Source organism: Electrophorus electricus, chromosome 7, assembly GCF_013358815.1.
Source record: "Electrophorus electricus isolate fEleEle1 chromosome 7, fEleEle1.pri, whole genome shotgun sequence".
In the NCBI taxonomy this organism is placed as follows: Eukaryota; Metazoa; Chordata; class Actinopteri; order Gymnotiformes; family Gymnotidae; genus Electrophorus; species Electrophorus electricus.
The window spans coordinates 21,706,313-21,725,682 of record NC_049541.1 but is presented as its reverse complement, the minus strand read 5'-3'; the positions used below and the strand labels follow the sequence as shown (position 1 = coordinate 21,725,682).

Genomic DNA, 19,370 nt, shown 5'->3' with positions numbered 1-19,370 from the left:
AAAAGAGTCTATGGAAATCTTTTTTCCTCTCGTATCAATCATCTTCAACCTTTTTAACTCACACACACTCTGTTTAAACACCGTTTCTGCAGGTATTATACATTGCTCAATTATCATATTTCTGTCCTCGTGCTTCTAAATGGTCGTGTGGTGCTATCTAGTGGAATACTTGAGTAATGTTAGCGACCGGTAATGAAACGCTGGACTGGAGCAAATCATTATACACTGATCCGGAGCCGGTTCCTATTCCTGCACAACGCCAGAGGTTGCCCGCGAGAGAGTCCAAAATGAATGGCGATGTATGGAGCTAAACTGCTAATAGCGGCTAATTTTCAAATGTATTTCTCAGCACTTGGAACAGTGTAGTCCACTGGTCGCTGCTGACTTGAAGATAACCAGGAGCTTATCTTCAAGTCAGCAGCGACCAGTGGACTACACTGTTCCATCTTCCTCCAGAGTGACAGGCTCGTGGGGCATTTTTACCTGACACCTGTTACTCAACTCATCATTGTCACTGCAAAATACCAGTGTGATGGGGACCACCACCCACCCCTGGTCCTGCCAGAGTGACACTCCGACCAGGATCACTGGGAATGCTGAGATGTTCCACTACCATCTCCATGCTGTTCCCGAGTTTGCCAGGGCAAACCTGAGACCACCAGGGCGATGCCAGCGCACGCCAAAAACAAGTGTACGTCAGGTTCTGCCAGCACTGCTCCTGTCGCCAGGGATACGGATGTGTTTATTCAAACTGTGCCCCAAGACGTGGGCACTGCCCTGCATGGTGAAGGAGCACCTGGGTGGGGGGTGTATTGGGTCTGGCCAGGGAGATGGGCTGTGTGATCCAGGGGCGTGACCTCATCAGGCCAGCAGACGCACTGTCCCAGTAGAGGACTGGGGGCTCCCGCCTGTGAGAGTTTTAGTGACAGAATTTTTACCAAAGACATGAATACGTGACCAGGACTCACATGTCCTGGCTTTTCTATATAGAACTACCTGTTTTAAACACAGAGGGAATACCCTAAGCACAACTGGAAGACAATAAAATGCTTGGTCGTACTGCAGATTTGTTGGTAAAACGTGACTAAGACACCAATGGATATTCTATGTATGTGGGCCGGTCTGTACAAATATTTCATTACTTTTATTTGGAAAACTAAGATGGCTGCAGTATTATATTTCGCGACAGTAAACCGTGTCAGTAAAGGCGGGAGTGAAGCGAGCGTTCCCGCTCAAGATTGTCCTCGTGAACAATATAACAGCGTGTCTAAAGCTCGCGCATCTGTTGGTGTCAGTGTTGCACACATTATGAGCGGTCTCGAGCACTCGAGCCCGCGCGACTGCCGTAAAAAACTAGAGGACATGGATAGTGGCAAATGTGATACTGTAAACATCTAAACTGCAGTGTTTAAAAACGTAATGTGGACATTTAACCTTCTGCTCGTAGTTAATGATTTAAAGGTAAATATATTTATAATGTTGCTCGGCCCCTAAACGTTACTTTTATCTTTTTCGATGGCGCTTTAAAACACGCATACACATAGATGGATGGAGAGAGAGGGTGGGGATGGGGGAGAGATTGATCAGCAGGCTTAAGAGTACATAAATTAGCTTGTCCACGTTACGTTACGCAAGACATCCCGAGTAGAGCACGTGGATATACAGCCGAGAAAAAAAGTCACGAGAGAAAGAGCCATCAGTCACTGTTTATTTAAAAAGGCACGTGACTAGGAGCGACCTAAAGGCTCAAAAAGCGACTGCGCTCCTGAGCACGAGAAAGCGGCCGCAGTCTTCAGATATGACCGGAAGCGTCCGGAGCACAGGACTCTTATGGCAGGTGTTATGCGTGACCACGTGGACTCTGGCGTGTAAAGGGACTGGAGCGCAAGGGTCTGCGGCCAGTTCCATCTCTCCGTCCACCCGCGTAGACGCTGACGTCACCGTGGCCCCTCCCACTAACTACACAGGTGAGTCGGCAGGTGAGAGTTCATATAGTAACAGACAAGCCTTCTTATGCTTTGTGATTTCCATTTTTCATTGTGTAGCAGGGGGTTTTTTTTAACAAAAAATTATTGTCGGGCACATACAGTAGATCAAAGGTAGTACATGTCAAGTCAGAGTGTGGGATCAGAGCTTATTTATGTATAGTTGGTGTATTCTTTTTTTGTGGGATCGGAGCTTATTTATGTATAGTTGGTGTATTCTTTTTTTTTTTAAGATCAAGAGAAACCTCCTGGACACTGCATAACTGGAGTGTAGATAAACTGTAATACAAAGAGGACCAAATTTATTAGTTACATTAAAACCTTTTAACAATGTAGAGAACAAGTCTTAAAGCCGAACGGTTTCTTAATATCAGTGGTGTACTTCAATGACAGTTTTATCATCTAGCTATTGGAACTCTTATCTGACAAACATTACGTTGAAATGTGCCGTATCTAAACTGACTGCACTGGAGTGTTACTGAAGTAATGAAAACCTATAGCTAATTTAAATGTTAATGTAACTGTGAACAAGTTTCAGAAAAGCAGAACATTTTTCAAGGTTGATTTTTGGAGTAAATGTCCTACCACAGGGAATGTTATTCTAGCATCTTCGTTACTGTTATCCAGCAAAACTTCAACACCATTACCAACACACATCTTGCATATACATATAGTGATAAAATATCTCTGCTCATACAGAAATGTGTGCGCACACATACAGACACACACGCATACACACACATACAGATGCATGCATGCACACATACACACACACACAAACACACATACACTCACACATGCGCGCACACAGAAATGCATGTACACCTACACATACAGATACACACACACAAACCACACTATATACACACAAACACATACATGCATGCACGCATACAGTGTTTATATAATGACATCTCCAGGATATGAAGCACGATGCATTTCGATGCCCAGGCCACAACTGCTGTGATCTCAACACTTTTTGCATGTATGCATTATAGAAAACCTTTAGAAAAATACTTGTCCAATGCAGTGTTCTGACCACCGCTACTTTGCAAATCACCTTTTAGTTTGAGTCAAAATGTGTGGCTGATCAGTGGGGCCACAGCCAGGAAAAGGGCCTGGTCTTAGTGCAGCTGACACATCCCAGTCTGCCTGCGAGTGACCCTTCCGCTAAGAAGAGACAGAAGACAAGGAGATGGTGTCTCATGGCCTGTGAGAGGCTCTGAAAAGGAAATCACAAAGATCAAATCTTCCAACCTGAGAAGAAACCACCCTAGAGTTTACAAAGAAATAACCTCAAAGCCACTTTTTTTTTTGCTTGGAAATTCATTCCACCATGAAATTTCAGATTTTCACTCAGTGACTTTTTGTGTGGTTCCAAAGAGATTTATCATAACAGGACAGATGCAGGATAAAACACACCCTTGATGGCCAAAGTATGTCTGGTTGAATGCTGCCTGCAGTGTGAAGCCTTTGTAAGAGAGAGTCGGACCTGTTGGTTCTGTGTGGCCGTTCCAGCCTGTCTGTGGTCAGCACTGGACGTAACCTGAGCCCCCATGAAACTGGACACACTTTGTGCAGGGGATGAAATTTTAATGTGTCACTCTAATCTTTATTTAATCATGTTCTATTCTGAGAGAAAATCTCTGGCATCACCTTGACGGGACAGACAGAGAGAGCGAGAGAGCTGAATGATGTGAGAGTGAAAAGAAGAAAATAACAAGGATTTAAAGAGAGACAGGAACAGTGTGGCAGGAGGAGTCTTGCGGGCACTGGTCCAGGTGGGTATTACCATGCCAGTTAAACCGGGCTTAAAGAGACTGGCATGCTGTATACCACACAGCTTATTGCTGGTACACAGTGGGCACAAATGCACATGCTGGTGAGAACCATAAACACTCTGTCCTGTCAGGAGGCTGTGCTTCAGTTCCACGCCATTAAGAACCATCATACGTATTGACACTGCAAAGCACTGTGGGAGAGGACAGAAAGAGGAGGATTAAGACTGACAAGAAGGGACGTTGGGACAAATGAGAAATGGGAGAAACTGTTGAGAAACAGAGGAAATACTGAGGAAAAAAGAAGGAACAGCATGAGGGGAAAAGAGAGAAGCTTAGAATTTCTGATTAGGTCCCAGTCACTCGTGCGCGTTCACACACACACACACACACACACACACACACACACACACACACACACACTCACACGGACACACACACACAGACACACTCACACACACACACACACACACACACACACACACTCCCACGTACAAACACACAAAGACACACTCACACACACACGCATTCACACTTACTGTCAGTGAAAGAATATAATTTCAGTTGAATAGTGTTTAAAATAGCACACGTGTGTGTGTGCGCGTGTGTATCAGATGTGGTATGTTTGCCCCCAGTCCCCCCACGGTGGGGTTCATTCTCCATGGTGAAGGCAGCAGGACTGTCTGAAGGCACCGCCCTGGTGTTCTGGTGCCAGGAGGGTTTCCAGCTGGTGGGCAGTGAGAGGATGCGGTGTGTGGTGCAGGGTGGCGCACCACGCTGGAGTAACCACCCTCCCGTCTGTGAGCGTAAGACCTGCACACTTTACTGTGTGTAAGAGCGGGAAGGACAACTAGCAATACAGAAGGGTCCATTTCTGTATAACGGTGTGTTTGCATGGGGCCTGACAGTATTAATAATCACAGTGAAGGCCAAACATGCAGAGATGAGTGTGTGCATTAGTGTGAACATCACCCTGAGTGCAGGCTCCGTGTCTGTGAGTCCGTATTCTCTAGTTAGTGGTCGTGCAGAGTGTGTGGCATGTGCTGTGTCTCCCATAGTCATTCCCAGACCGGAGAAGCGTGGGCTGCGTCTGGCCGTGCTGATGTCAGTGGTCAGCAGTGCCATCATCATCGTTATGTCCGCTGCCTTCATCATCTGCTGTCTGCAGGAGTACAAACGTGAGGAGAAGGTTGAACAGAGAGAAGAGACAAACAGGTTTACACACACACACATACACAAACACACACACACACACACACAGATATGCATAGACAGATGTACACACATATTAGCAGACTTGTGCACAGACATACACATGTACTTATACACACACGGGCATATGAAAACACACACACACACACACACACACACACACACACACTGGCCTGCATACCCCCCCCCCCCCCACCCCCACCCCCCCGCATACACACACACAAAATGAGGTAATGGTGACTGTGATAATGGGGACTGTGGTAATGGTGAAAGTGGTAATGGTGATAGGGTGATTTACTTCCGGATCTGTAGGACAACTAAGCCTCAGATCAGCCAGAGAAGTGAGTGTTGGATAAAGAGGAAGGAGGAAGATTGGGACACCGCTCCCTCTCCGAAGAACTACCATCTGTCCCAGGATCTGGTGACCCCCCTGCCTGTGGAGAGCCTCCTACATGTGGGACATCTCTCTGGCTACGAGAACCATGGCTATGAAAGGTAAATGTTTTAAAGACCTGACAGAAACTAAGACCTGAAACATTATAAAGCAAGTGAAATGTTCATATCTATGAAAAGCTACTTTATGCCCATGTTCATTATAAAGTTTGAATTAAATTGTGTGTGTGTGTGTGTGTGTGTGTGTGTGTGTGTGTGTGTGTGTGTGTGTGTGTGTGTGTGTGTGTGTGTGTGTGTGTGTGTGTGTGTGTGTGTGTGTGTGTGTGTGTGTGTGTGTGTGTCTTAACAGTCAAGAGAGCCAACTAAATGCCCCCATACCAGGGCTCTACTGTGCAGAGAGCCAGGTTTACTCCCACATGGTGCCCCAAACAGCGCCCACGCCAACTGCCCCCAGCGCACTGGGATATGTCCACCCCTCAACTTCTACCACACCCTTACCCCAACCTCTCCCACCCAACCTGTACCAAGCCCTCCCACCCAACCTCTACCACCTCCTTACCCTAGCCCCTCCCACTCAACCTCTACCACCCCCTTAACCTAGCCCCTCCCACTCAACTTCTACCACGCCCTCCCACCCAACCTCTACCACCTCCTTACCCTAGCCCCTCCCACTCAACCTCTACCACCTCCTTACCCTAGCCCCTCCCACTCAACCTCTACCACCCCCTTAACCTAGCCCCTCCCACTCAACTTCTACCACACCCTTACCCCAACCCCTCCCACCCAACCTCTACCACCCTCTAACCCCAGCCGCTCCCACCCAACCTCTACCACCCTCTAACCCCAGCCGCTCCCACCCAACCTCTACCACCCCCTCTGGAGCCTGACTTAGTATTTAGCATTTAGAATTTGCACCTTTCAGTTTGTCAGCTAAAGACTTATTATTATGTATTGTTAGTATGTATGGTTCTATCTGCCCTACATTGTCAGGGCTGCTGTGCATCAAATGTGTTAGTGCCTGTTCTCACTGTAGCAACAGTTTTTCAGTAATAAATAACAAAGAATCTACTCAAGGCCACATGTGTTATTCTACAAGATGATATGAACTGATACTGAAAATAGAAAGAAAGACAAACACAGAATAAGCAGAAAATAAATAGTTACTCTACTGTACTTTGTGGTGTTTCAAAAGATCTGGTCTTCAGTAGCTGGGCCTGGGCGTTGTCCACTGTCTGAATGGATCTCTACTGGGTAGTGATGACCGGATGCACCAGAAGAGTCTTTCTTTTTCTGAGGAATCACTGGTCCTCTCAGGCCCGAACTTGTGCCTCTCTCCCTCATCAGGCCTCCCTGCACACAATCCTACACCCTAGCGGCTGATCCAAAATGCAGATACATGACTTATATTCAACCGTCCCACGTTCACACACATCAATCCACTGCTGTGTTTTCCTGTAGTCACCCACTTCAGATGTAGAACCCCGACACTTGCCCACAAAGCCAAAGATGAACCTGCCCTCTTTGGAGATCATTAACATCATCCCCGACCACAGCCCAGGCCATGGTATCTCAGTGGTGAAGGTACTTGACTAGTAATCAGAAGGTTGCTGGTTCAAGCCCCACCCCTGCTATGTTGCCACTGTTGGACCCCTGGGACCCTTAATCTTCAATTGCTTAAGTTGTACTCAGGCACAATTGTAAGTTGCTTTGGATAAAAGTGTTAGATAAATGCTGTAAAATGTCATGAAACCCCACCCCTTGGAGAGAAACACTATCTGCCTGGCTCTTTATCTATATATATAAAGAGAGACTCTCTCTTTATATATAAAGAGAGAGACACTGTATCTGTGTCTCTCTCTCTCTCTCTCTCTCTCTCTCTCTATATATATATATATATTTATATGTACTCTATATATACATACATATATACAGCGAGAGAAACATGGAGACAACAAACCACTTTTGTAAATTTAACAGACCTGCGAGTCTGTTTAGATATAGATATAAAGATTGCTGCCATTGCTGTTCTGTGTTCTCAAAAATTCAGAATAACTATGAACTCACAAACATTTTTAAACTTTTACCTATCTTCGCATTAAAGAAATATGTAGTTATTAATATTAATTTGGTAGGTTTCAGCATAGCCATTAATTCGTATTATAAACGGGCAGCTACTTACGGGAAGTAACTGACAGAAAATGTGAACATTTTGCTACTGATAACGTCTCTCTGGTATATCACTACACAATATCCACAAGATAGCGCCCGTGTGCATGTTACCTGTATCACGAGTGTCCGATATGCACCTCTGAACAAATGGACTTTTGAACCGACATGAACTGAAAAAAAAAACTCTATTTACCCTCAAAAGGACAAATCGTTTGGGTGCCTTCCATATTATATAAAACTATCACAGATAAATACACAGAATGCGGTGCAACTGTGATCTTTTCCTACTTTCTCGAGCATTGAGATTTATTTATATGTTGCATTATTTGCCTTGCTGCCTCGTGGAGTTAAGAGATGCTCTTCAGGTCTCCTGCGCTCCTGGTCAGTCCAGCAACGGAGCGCGCCGCCAACACAAGGCTTAGAACTTTTGAGAATGGAGGTTCCGATAAATAAATATTTTAAACATCTGTTGCTTTGCTAGTGTGAAACAAGCTAACGCGAGGGATGGCTTTTGCGCGTTAGGGGGTGTAGCTTACACGAGACAGGTGTTAGTTGGAGCGCTGGTCGCTTTGATGGCCCGGACCATCACGGATGGCTCGCGTTGTCGGCGAAATAGCAAGCTCGAGACTTTTCTGAAGAGGAATACAGAACGAGATGTGTACGAGCGGATACGTGCCTACGAGCCATGCGTTGTCGTCTCGCGGACAATTAGCAAAGTGTTCATGCACGTCGTACTCAGCGATGACGGCATCTACCTGACCGAGTACCCCCCGCGCACTCTGCAGCTGGGCGTCCAGTTCAGAGACATCGTGGATATCGCGTTGGTAGGTGCAGAAGGTTGTCAATTTCAGAGACATCGTGGACATTTATGTGCTAAAGTCTAGGACATAAAGACTGAATTGTGAAATTGTGAGCATATGTAATTCACAATGTTGACCGCAGTTACACTCATTAAACCCGTTCTTCATTAATGCATTAGTCTCTCATACTACCAATAAACAGCTAATTAGGCGGGACTTGCTTTATGTTAAGTTTAAAAGCTCAGGAAAGGTTTTGTAAACGTAGACATTGTCATTTTGTTGGTCAAATATGCCCAGGCGGTAGTGCCTTAAAGATCCAGTGAGGAAAACCTGTGAAAAGGCTTCAGAGTGTCGAGTGTGTCGTGACCATGCAGGGAGAAATGAGGTGAAAACTCTGAATTCACGTGTTTGGATTGTGGTTCTGGCTCTCAGCGGTGTGTTTGTGTAAGGCAGGAGTCCTGCACTATGGGACGGTTTAAATCAGTGTTTGTTTATCTATTTACATCTATCTGCGATTATGCAATAAGCAACTCCGTTTACTTACCCTATTATTCTAATGCAAACTGGAAGTGTGTGTGTGTGTGTGTGTGTGTGTGTGTGTGTGGTAATCTGGGACAGATCACACAGTTAAATGATCAGGGTATTGAGACTGTGCTGTTCAGATTACACTATTAAACAATTACACAGACACTTATGAAGTGCAGCCATGAACTGCACACGTGGTCTGTGATGCATGCATTAGTGTATGTGTGTCATTATAAGTATTTACCTTATACACTTACAGATCAATGATTTACCAGACTTCCTTAGTGGCAGAGCACGAGAGCAGTCTCTCCACATATGTGTTGTCTACACCAGTGCAAAGGATGCTGGGAAGGGAGACCTAAGAAACAGGGGTTCTGCCGTGTGCAAGCCCCATCCTGCCTCCTCATCTGCCCCGGAGCACATGGGGCGGAGCGCCCCTGTGGCAGGTAAGACACGTGTTTGTAGTATGGGGTCAGACATGTTTAAGAGTGTGGGTAGTTTGTCTGGTCATGGACTAATTTTGCATCATTTGCTATCTACACAGAAATAGCAAATTATCAGTTAAATAGACTACACCCACACTGACACACACACTAACACACAAATATATATATATATATATATATATATATATAAAATTCTAGGTGAGTAAATACAGTGTACTGTAGTAAGAGATGTAGAGATATTCAACATTGTGAAGTACACAAGTTTCCAGAGTAGAAATGGAATGGAATGGAAATGGAAAATTATGTGGAGGTTTTATTCAGTTTGCTAAACGGATTTAATCTGATGATTGAGGTTCCTCACTACTGCAGGGCTTGTGTCCTTATCAGCCTGCCCTGTCATCTCCAGGTGGGATTACACAGTGTTGCCTCGTGTGCTCAGTGTCCTCCTGCACCTCAGTGTCAGAACCCCTGCATGCGATTCCTTGGTTCTCTAAGGAAACTTTCACATTCCCAAAGTCAGTAGTAAAGCTGCTTCCCCGGCGCAAATACAACCGAGTACAGTCCCTCTCTGCAATACAGTCCCTCTGTGGTTCATGAGACACACAAGGACCCTGCCAGGATCAGAGAGCCAATTTATCTGTGGACACCTAAAATCCTTCATACTCACACATAACCAGTCCCATTAGTCAGAGGGTAGCAAACCACAAACTGGACTGTGATAGTGACATTGGTCCTGATCTGGGATGCTCTCAGAGCTTCTGGGAAGCCTGTGGGATCTTGGAGTGATATTTGTCTGAGACTGACTGCATGGGAATGTGGGAATATTTTAAAACTTTTCTTTTGCTTCCATCACTATCTCTGACAGGAAAGGGCAGCGTCTGCTTGTCCAGGCATTTAGCACCACCTGGAGGTGATGAGTGCAGAAGGCGTGCAACGTTAAAGAGGTAGACAGTCTCACTTCCTCACCGTCTCTTGGTTGGTGCACTGACACTGTGCTCAGTGTTTGCCGGTCAGTACGGCACATTGTCCTGAGCCTCCCTGCTGTTATCACCCTGCTGCAGGGTTGGAGATAAACTGTGAGGGGGGCTAACAACTCCCTCCTCTGGACAGCATCACGACATCATTTGTTCATTCATGATGTGTGTTCACTGGCATCAGGAAAATACACTGTGCCACCAGTGAGCACAAACGTGCTGCCAGTGAACACACACCACGATTCCAATGAACATGTTACAATACAGCCACTCCACCCTCTGTAACAATACAACCACTCCACTCTGTTACAATACAGCCACTCCACCCTCTGTAACAATAGAACCACTCCACCCTCTGTTACAATACAGCCAGTCCACCCTCTGTAACAATACAACCACTCCACCCTCTGTTACAATACAGCCACTCCACCCTCTGTTACAATACAGCCACTCCACCCTCTGTAACAATACAACCACTCCACTCTGTTACAATACAGCCACTCCACCCTCTGTAACAATAGAACCACTCCACCCTCTGTTACAATACAGCCACTCCACCCTCTGTAACAATACAGCCACTCCACCCTCTGTAACAATAGAACCACTCCACCCTCTGTTACAATACAGGCACTCCACCCTCTGTTACAATACAGCCACTCCACCCTCTGTAACAATACAACCATTCCACCCTCTGTTACAATACAGCCACTCCACCCTCTGTAACAATACAACCACTCCACCCTCTGTAACAATACAACCACTCCACCCTCTGTTACAATACAGCCACTCCACCCTCTGTTACAATATACTCTATGGTTAAAGCTACATATACATAACATTTATTTAAACATGCAAGCAATGTCTAATTTATGTTACATTACTTCAAACTGCATTCAGGAGCTCTTGGTTTGGGTGGTAAACTGCTGTCTCAAAGAAGAGACTCTTAAAGGAGAGATGAGGCAGTGAGAACCTTGGTCAGGTTACTGATGAGTTTTTAATGAGTTCAGTGAGAGATGAAAAGAATTTGATGTTCATTTAAAAGCAAACAGCAGTGTGTCATATTCAGCTCATGGCAAACCATGTTCACCCAGTAGGGATTTACCTGTAGTCTAGCCAGACATCTGTGCAGTCACTGCTAGTTTGAGGTAATCTAGTATTATCTAATGAAGTTTTATCTAATCTAGTTTGAGGTAATCTAGTTCTATCTAATCTAGTTTAAGGTAATCTTGTTTTAATCTTCTGCACACCTTCAATTCTTCCCTGTTGATGATCAAAGTAAACTGGGTTCATTTTGGTGGAATGTGGACTGAATCACTACTGATGGAGGTGTGTGTGTATCATCACTACTGATGGAGGTGTGTGTGTATCATCACTACTGATGGAGGTGTGTGCGTATCAGCTCTACTGATGGAGGTGTGTGTGTATCATCACTACTGATGGAGGTGTATGTGTATCATCACTACTGATGGAGGTGTATGTGTATCATCACTACTGATGGAGGTGTGTGTATATCATCACTACTGATGGAGGTGTGTGTATATCATCACTACTGATGGAGGTGTATGTGTATCAGCTCTACTGATGGAGGTGTGTGTATCATGACTACTGATGGAGGTGTGTGTATATCAGCTCTACTGATGGAGGTGTGTATATCATCACTACTGATGGAGGTGTGTGTATATCATCACTACTGATGGAGGTGTATGTGTATCAGCTCTACTGATGGAGGTGTGTGTATCATGACTACTGATGGAGGTGTGTGTATATCAGCTCTACTGATGGAGGTGTGTGTATATCATCACTACTGATGGAGGTGTGTGTATATCATCACTACTGATGGAGGTGGGCAGGCCCTCTATCATCATTCGCACTGTTGCCAGGGCAGAAAACACTCTACAATAAACGATCAATAACACCGGCCCTAGCAGTATCGCTCGCCCACTTCCTTTGCATGTAAGTGTTATGAGGCGAGGTGAGGCAACATGAGACAAGGTGAGACAAGCTGAGACGCCCAAGCCCAGTGTGCATGCTTAGCACTTCAGCTCACAAGTCCTCAGTCACACTAGCCCCAGGGAGGCCATTAGCTCTAGTTTAACAGGCATTTACAGAGCCTGCCCGCATCACAGGAGACCATGAAGCTCGTCGCCTGAGGCAAGAGAGAAAAAGAACTCTACATGAGGGTTGCCAGTGTTTACACCAGTGTTTAGACTACAGTGTTCAGGCCACAGTGTTTAGACCGCAGTGTTTAGGCCACAGTATTTAGACCACAGTGTTCTGTATTGGATTGGTGATATTTTGGATAACTGGAGAATGTCAGTCATTGCGATGGTTTTCCTTTAACATTAGAAGTGTAGGTCAGTGTGTTTAAAAATAAGCTTTGGGATATTGTGGATATGGTCCTCACTGGCTCGTACGTGAACACACACCATGTCTTTGAGGTCTGGGGAATACCTCCCCATCACAGATCCTAGTGGAGGTTAAAACAGGATGGTTGAAGGGGAACAAAATTGCTTTGTGACTGGTTCAGCAGAGAGGAGCAGCTTCACCGGGAGGTTTCCACTAGCACCCCCATGTGGTCATATGTGCATTATTGTTTGCGCATTATTGTTTGCACTTGCAATCTCTGTCAAATGTAGGACCCTTATTGAAATTAAACATGTGGCAAGTCAAACCAAGAACTTTACACTGATTTTACACTTAGTTAATCAACCAAAGCAGAACACAAATAAAAATAGAAGAAATTTGGTTCCAACTCGGAGGTCATCAAGCAATCTGCAAGTTCAAAACTGCTGGAGCTTCTGATTGGCCAGGGTAATGAAGAGGATGGTCAGAGAGAGGTCGGGGGAGGAGCAAGAGGCGGAGCTTCATCTGTATGCCGTGTCACTATCCTCACAAATATACCTCCATCTCCAAAGCTCCTGGAGCAGCTATATAATGGTAAGAGACCAATATGTTGTTTTTGCCATTTAGTAACTTTTAGAATAATTGCAGGTTTGGATTAATAATGTGGGGAAACCATATGAGACCCATGGAAGTACCTTCCACAGAAATTTCAGCACAGCTTTTTTACTGTGTTATTGTAGAGATCCACACTGATGTTGGACCCTCTGTACATGAGGAAATGCAACATGCCATCTTCTCCCTTGCCCAGGAAACAGAGACCGTCCGAACCCAGGTGCAGATCCAAAATTCGTCTCCTGCCCTACACCTGTCTGAGCGTGTGTGAAGCACTCACACCTGTCTGGGCGTGTGTGAAGCACTCACACCTGTTGGCGTGTGCGTTATGTGTCCAGGGCTGCCAGCTGGGAACAGACCTCTCAACTATTCTGCCAGCTGAGTGGGGAGCTCTTACAGGAGCACCTCGGTGTGGAGAGTCTGTACCTCTTGCTGCAGGAGTTGTGTACAGCCGCACACCGCGATGCTGCCATCAGGAAGCTCTTCTGGAGGGTATGCGACCTGCCTACCAGCCAGTCACCGGCCTACCACCATACCAGCCAAACAGTCACCAGCCAGCCAGCCAGTCACCAGCCAGACAGGCATATATGCAGAGTCTATATCTGAGAGAGAGAAATTGGAATGAGTTCATATGAATCACACACCCAGTTATATTAGAGCTTGTGTTCATATAGATCAGACACCCAGGTAAATTAGAGCTTGGGTTCATATAGATCAGACACCCAGGTAAATTAGAGCTTGTGTTCATATGGATCAGACACCCAGGTATATTAGAGCTTGTGTTCATATAGATCAGACACCCAGGTATATTAGAGCTTATGTTCATATGGATCACACACCCAGGTATATTAAAGCTTGTGTTCATATAGATCAAACACCCAGATATATTACAGCTTGTGTTCATATGGATCACACACCCAGGTATATTAGAGCTTGTGTTCATATGGATCAGACACCCAGATATATTAGAGCTTGTGTTCATATAGATCAGACACCCAGGTATATTAGAGCTTGTGTTCATATAGCTCAGACACCCAGGTATATTAGAGCTTGTGTTCATATAGCTCAGACACCCAGGTATATTAGAGCTTGTGTTCATATAGCTCAGACACCCAGGTATATTAGAGCTTGTGTTCATATAGATCAGACACCCAGATATATTAGAGCTTGTGTTCATATAGATCAGACACCCAGGTATATTAGAGCTTGTGTTCATATAGATCAGACACCCAGGTATATTAGAGCTTATGTTCATATAGATCAGACACACAGATATATTAGAGCTTGTGTTCATATAGAGCAGACAGCCAGATATATTAGAGCTTGTGTTCATATAGATCAGACACCCAGGTATATTAGAGCTTGTGTTCATATAGATCAGACACCCAGATATATTAGCGCTTGTGTTCATATAGATCAGACACCCAGGTATATTAGAGCTTGTGTTCATATAGATCAGACACCCAGATATATTAGAGCTTGTGTTCATATAGATCAGACACCCAGGTATATTAGAGCTTGGGTTCATGTAGATCAGACACCCAGGTATATTAGAGCTTGTGTTCATATAGATCAGACACCCAGATATATTAGAGCTTGTGTTCATGTAGATCAGACACCCAGGTATATTAGAGCTTGTGTTCATATAGATCAGACACCCAGGTATATTAGAGCTTGTGTTTTCAGCCAACTGAAATGATTAAAACATTTGGGCCTCTGATTTATGAAAGTGAGGGCACAGACTGCAACAGGAAGTGAGGGGTGCAGACACCAACAGGAAGTGAGGGGCGCAGACTCTAACAGGAAGTTTAGACAAACACATGTCTGGACTAAATAATGTGGCACTAAGATCTAGACCTTATTTGGGCTTAGGTCACCAAATAATAATAATAATAATAATAACAAGTTACAATGATAGTGGGAAAAAAATAATAAAATAAATACATTAAATTGACACAAATGGACACAATAATTAACAAATATGGATAAGAAAAGAGGTTATGAAAAGTGTTGGGAGAAGAGGTTTGTTTTAAGTTGGGATTTGAAGGAGGAGAGTGTGGTGCAGAGACGGAGAGATTGAGGTAAAGTGTTCCATAGTTTTGGGGCCATGACACTAAAGCATCTGCCTGCTACAGACACCCGTCTAAACTTGGGGATGGAGAGGAGACCTGCATTAGAGGACCGAAGTGTACGAGTGGGGCAGTAAGGGTGTAAGAGTTGAGCTAGACAAGGAGGCGCAAGACCCTGCAGAGCTTTGTATGTAAGGAGGAGGATGTTGAACTGAATGCATTCAGTGACGGGGAACCAGTGTAGCTGATATAGAATAGAGGTGATGTGGGCTGATTTCCTTATATGAAGGATGATTCTCACACCTGAGTTTTAGACATATTGAAGTCCAACTTGTTACATTTTTTGCCAGTTTACAGATAACAAATTCTAAAGGTAATGTTGCTATGGCCGGGTCTGTAACTGTGTGTGTGTGTGTGTGTGTGTGTGTGTGTGTGTGTGTGTCCATCAGTCGGCTGAGCTGTATCCCTTCCTGGTACACACACTCGTGGACACCTCTGCGATCTCTCAGGACAGACCACACACCACTGACACACTGCTGTGAGTCTTTCTCATCTACCCAGTAAACACAAACCAAGAACCAAGACGTATTTTATAAGAAATGAGTTTATAAGATTTTTTACACCCTTATGACAAGTTTAGGACTACGCCACGTGTTTTACACCTTTACTTCCTGTACACTCTGTAATCCCTGTAATCCCTGTACTTACTGTACTCACTGTAATCCCTGTACTCCCTGTAATCCCTGTACTGTAGTGCTGTTTTATTGTCTGTCTCCAGGCTTTGCACGCTACTCGTTCAGACTTTAACGCTGATGTTCCGTGAGACGGCGTCGGAACCTGCTCGTCAAAGCGTGTTGACATCCAAGCAGTGAGTAGCCATAGGCCTTATCTCTGCACCGTGGAGCTGTGGGGCTGGTTGACGGCGGGGCAGGTGATGAGAAGGTGTGGGCTTCAATGTGTTGTAGAGGCAGTGTAACGGCGTCCATGCTCCAGGCTGTGCTGACTGACTCCGAGCTGGCCCTCCCAGTGGCCCCACGCCTCCATCACGACCTGATTATATCATACACAGAGGCAAGACAAAACCCTTCACTTTCAGTTCTATTTCCAGCCTGAGGTGGCACTGTGCTGCAGCAGTGGACCGGGTTTCGGGAACCTGACCTTAGGAAGATTAGACATCTGTGAATGTTCTACAAATGTCTTATCTGTCACCAAGTTAATATTTCTATTGTACTCGACAAAATCTTGAAAAATATGTATAGCACCCATGGCAACACTGTGTGTGTGTGTGTGTGTGTGTGTGTGTATGTGTGTGTGTGTGTGTGTATGTGTATGTGTGTGTGTGTGTATGTGTGTGTGTGATACAGTTGCAGGCCTTACAAGCAGAGTATCTGGATGTAGTGTCTGGTCTTTTGTTTGAGGTGCTTGTGTTGTGTCAGGAAGTAAGTCATACTACTAATATTAATATTTATAATCCATATGTAGATATGACGCATGCAAATATACTTCCAAACCACCTGATTCTTTTTCACAGGCAAGCCACACCCCCGATCCAGGACACTTCCTGACTGTGGGCTGGATCTTTACAATGCTTCAGTCACACCCTTCCCTTGTATGTCTCTTTGAAATGTTTTGTTCTTTATAGATAAAAAATGTAAATGATGTGTAATGATATAATAGTCACTTTATTCTACTATTCTATTGCATTTTGAGGTTAATTTAGCTCTAAATTCAGAATCAGAATCGCTTTAATTGCCAGTAACTCTCAGGTACATGAATGTTATTTGGCATGTTGGAAACTGTTCAGTAGAATCCAACACTGGCAGGACACGTGTGCACTGACATTATTGACAACTGTGGAAGAAACGCACAGCAGTCACGGGTCTGTCTGTCTTCAGGTCGGGTCCATCGGGTCTGTCTGTCTTTAGGTCGGGTTCATCGGGTCTGTCTGTCTTCAGGTCGGGTTCATCGGGTCTGTCTGTCTTTAGGTCGGGTTCATCGGGTCTGTCTGTCTTCAGGTCGGGTTCATCGGGTCTGTCTGTCTTTAGGTCGGGTTCATCGGGTCTGTCTGTCTTCAGGTCGGGTCCATCGGGTCTGTCTGTCTTCAGGTCGGGTTCATCGGCTCTGTCTGTCTTTAGGTCGGGTTCATCGGCTCTGTCTGTCTTTAGGTCGGGTTCATCGGCTCTGTCTGTCTTCAGGTCGGGTCCATCGGCTCTGTCTGTCTTCAGGTCGGGTCCATCGGCTCTGTCTGTCTTCAGGTCGGGTCCATCGGCTCTGTCTGTCTTCAGGTCGGGTCCATCGGCTCTGTCTGTCTTTAGGTCGGGTCCATCGGCTCTGTCTGTCTTTAGGTCGGGTCCATCGGCTCTGTCTGTCTTTAGGTCGGGTCCATCGGCTCTGTCTGTCTTTAGGTCGGGTCCATCGGCTCTGTCTGTCTTTAGGTTGGGTTCATCGGGTCTGTCTGTCTTCAGGTCGGGTTCATCGGGTCTGTCTGTCTTCAGGTCGGGTTTGTGGACTATCAGGCCCAGCAGGTGGTGCTAGTTCTGACCCACTCCCGGTGTCCCCTGAGCCCACCTCAGGCCGTACTGCTGTACCAACGCTGCACTGTTCTACTGGCCTGCTTGCAGAACAATGCCACCCTCAGCACCTACATCACAACACACTACAAGGAGGAGTTCAAGTAAGAGTCTGGTCTATCCATATAGGACCCAGACTATCCAAATAAGAGTCTAGTCTAACCATGTAGGACCCAGACTATCCAAATGAGAGTCTAGTCTAACCATGTAGGACCCACACTATCCAAATAAGAGTCTAGTCTATCTATGTAGGACCCAAACTATCCAAATAAGAGCCTAGTCTAACCATGTAGGACCCAGACTATCCAAGTAAGAGCCTAGTCTAACCATGTAGGACATAGGCTACAATATGAGTCCTGGACTAGGCAGAGCTAAACCAACACAGAATTACTGTCACTGTTCCATTTGAAGATTGAACGTTTACAACACCTGTAACTGACTGTGGTGTAAATACTGTTTTATCTAAAAACAATTTCTGTTGAATTCTAGCACCACTACACTGGTGCACAAAGACCTGCTAGGCTGATGTGTGACTGAGACAGGAGATCGTCTCTACAGTTTATTCAGCATGGCCCTCGACAACTATGGGTCATTTTTGCAGTTTTTAAAAGAGGCTCTTGGGTTTACTTGTCATTTTGTGATTAACTGTGATTAATTTCATTCCCAACGAATCACAAACGTTTAGAATGCTGTTTTTTCCCTCTAGATATTATGTAGGAGTGTCAGAACTGAAAGACAAACTTCCTCCTCACTACCCCATCAGCAAGCGCGTGCAGCACCTCCTCACTGCACTCCTCCACCGGGTGCTTCATGAACCTCCAGCTCTGACTGTGCGAGAGAGGGGGCCTTAAGGGGGTCTTAAATACACACAATCATGCACGCATGCGCACACGCGCACACACACACGCGCGCACACACACGTCTTACTAAATGGTAAGCAATGACTTTTATGTTGCTCTGCACAATTATTATTTCTGAATTACTTTATTTCTGACATGAAAGACTCTTCTAAGTAAAGCATATTAACATTCCACCATTATTAAGACATTATCATTATTACTTTAATGAACAGCAATATTTTATGCTCCAGTATCCCACTAGAATTTGTACATTTTCTAAAATATAAATAGATATAAATATAAATATAAATATAAATATAAATTAGACGTGCAGCTTTACAAAAGACATCAAGCGTAATAAACACTCTTCTCTGGTTTACTGGTGGTGCTCTCCTTGAGATGAATTTCTGTGAAGACTGAATTTCAGAAACATATGCGGCATTGACTGAAATAAAAGAAATTATAAATGTAATCATGATTTGACTCTTGCCTGCTAATACACGTTAGAATAACGTAACTAGTGTGTAACTAGTAAGTACAGGATTTCACATTCAGTAGTTTTCTCTTGCTTACTAGTCACCTGTGAAGAATACATACTTTTACAAAACGCAATTAGAAAATATCATTGAGCTCATGCAATAATAAATGTAATACA

At 44.8% G+C, this 19,370-nt stretch overlaps 2 protein-coding genes across 2 annotated transcripts; both read left to right on the top strand.

Moving 5' to 3' along the window:
* Positions 1–1,798: 1,798 nt before the first annotated feature.
* Positions 1,799–5,964, top strand: zgc:162331 (uncharacterized protein LOC793007 homolog). Its single transcript, XM_027007544.2, has 5 exons — positions 1,799–1,967; positions 4,378–4,569; positions 4,822–4,978; positions 5,288–5,470; positions 5,718–5,964. The coding sequence occupies exons 1-5, from the start codon at positions 1,799–1,801 to the stop codon at positions 5,962–5,964; spliced, it is 948 nt and encodes a 315-aa protein (XP_026863345.2).
* A 2,145-nt stretch (positions 5,965–8,109) lies between these two features.
* On the top strand, positions 8,110–18,727 carry c7h12orf56 (chromosome 7 C12orf56 homolog). Its single transcript, XM_035528557.1, has 12 exons — positions 8,110–8,361; positions 9,122–9,308; positions 13,086–13,219; positions 13,366–13,445; positions 13,576–13,729; positions 15,756–15,844; positions 16,085–16,174; positions 16,272–16,377; positions 16,671–16,745; positions 16,838–16,915; positions 17,802–17,980; positions 18,583–18,727. Exons 1-12 carry the CDS (start codon positions 8,110–8,112, stop codon positions 18,725–18,727), a joined length of 1,569 nt encoding a protein of 522 aa, XP_035384450.1.
* The last annotated feature ends 643 nt before the right edge of the window (positions 18,728–19,370 follow it).

Bases quoted from the DNA above. Each gene is read 5' to 3' on its own strand.
- zgc:162331 (XM_027007544.2), top strand. From the start codon at position 1,799: ATGACCGGAAGCGTCCGGAGCACAGGACTCTTATGGCAGGTGTTATGC. The intron at 1,968-4,377 runs GTGAGTCGGCAG...CGTGTGTATCAG, and splicing joins CCCTCCCACTAACTACACAG to ATGTGGTATGTTTGCCCCCA. The intron at 4,570-4,821 runs GTAAGACCTGCA...TGTCTCCCATAG, and splicing joins CCACCCTCCCGTCTGTGAGC to TCATTCCCAGACCGGAGAAG.
- c7h12orf56 (XM_035528557.1), top strand. From the start codon at position 8,110: ATGGCCCGGACCATCACGGATGGCTCGCGTTGTCGGCGAAATAGCAAG. The intron at 15,845-16,084 runs GTGAGTCTTTCT...GTCTGTCTCCAG, and splicing joins CACACCACTGACACACTGCT to GCTTTGCACGCTACTCGTTC. The intron at 16,746-16,837 runs GTAAGTCATACT...TCTTTTTCACAG, and splicing joins TGCTTGTGTTGTGTCAGGAA to GCAAGCCACACCCCCGATCC.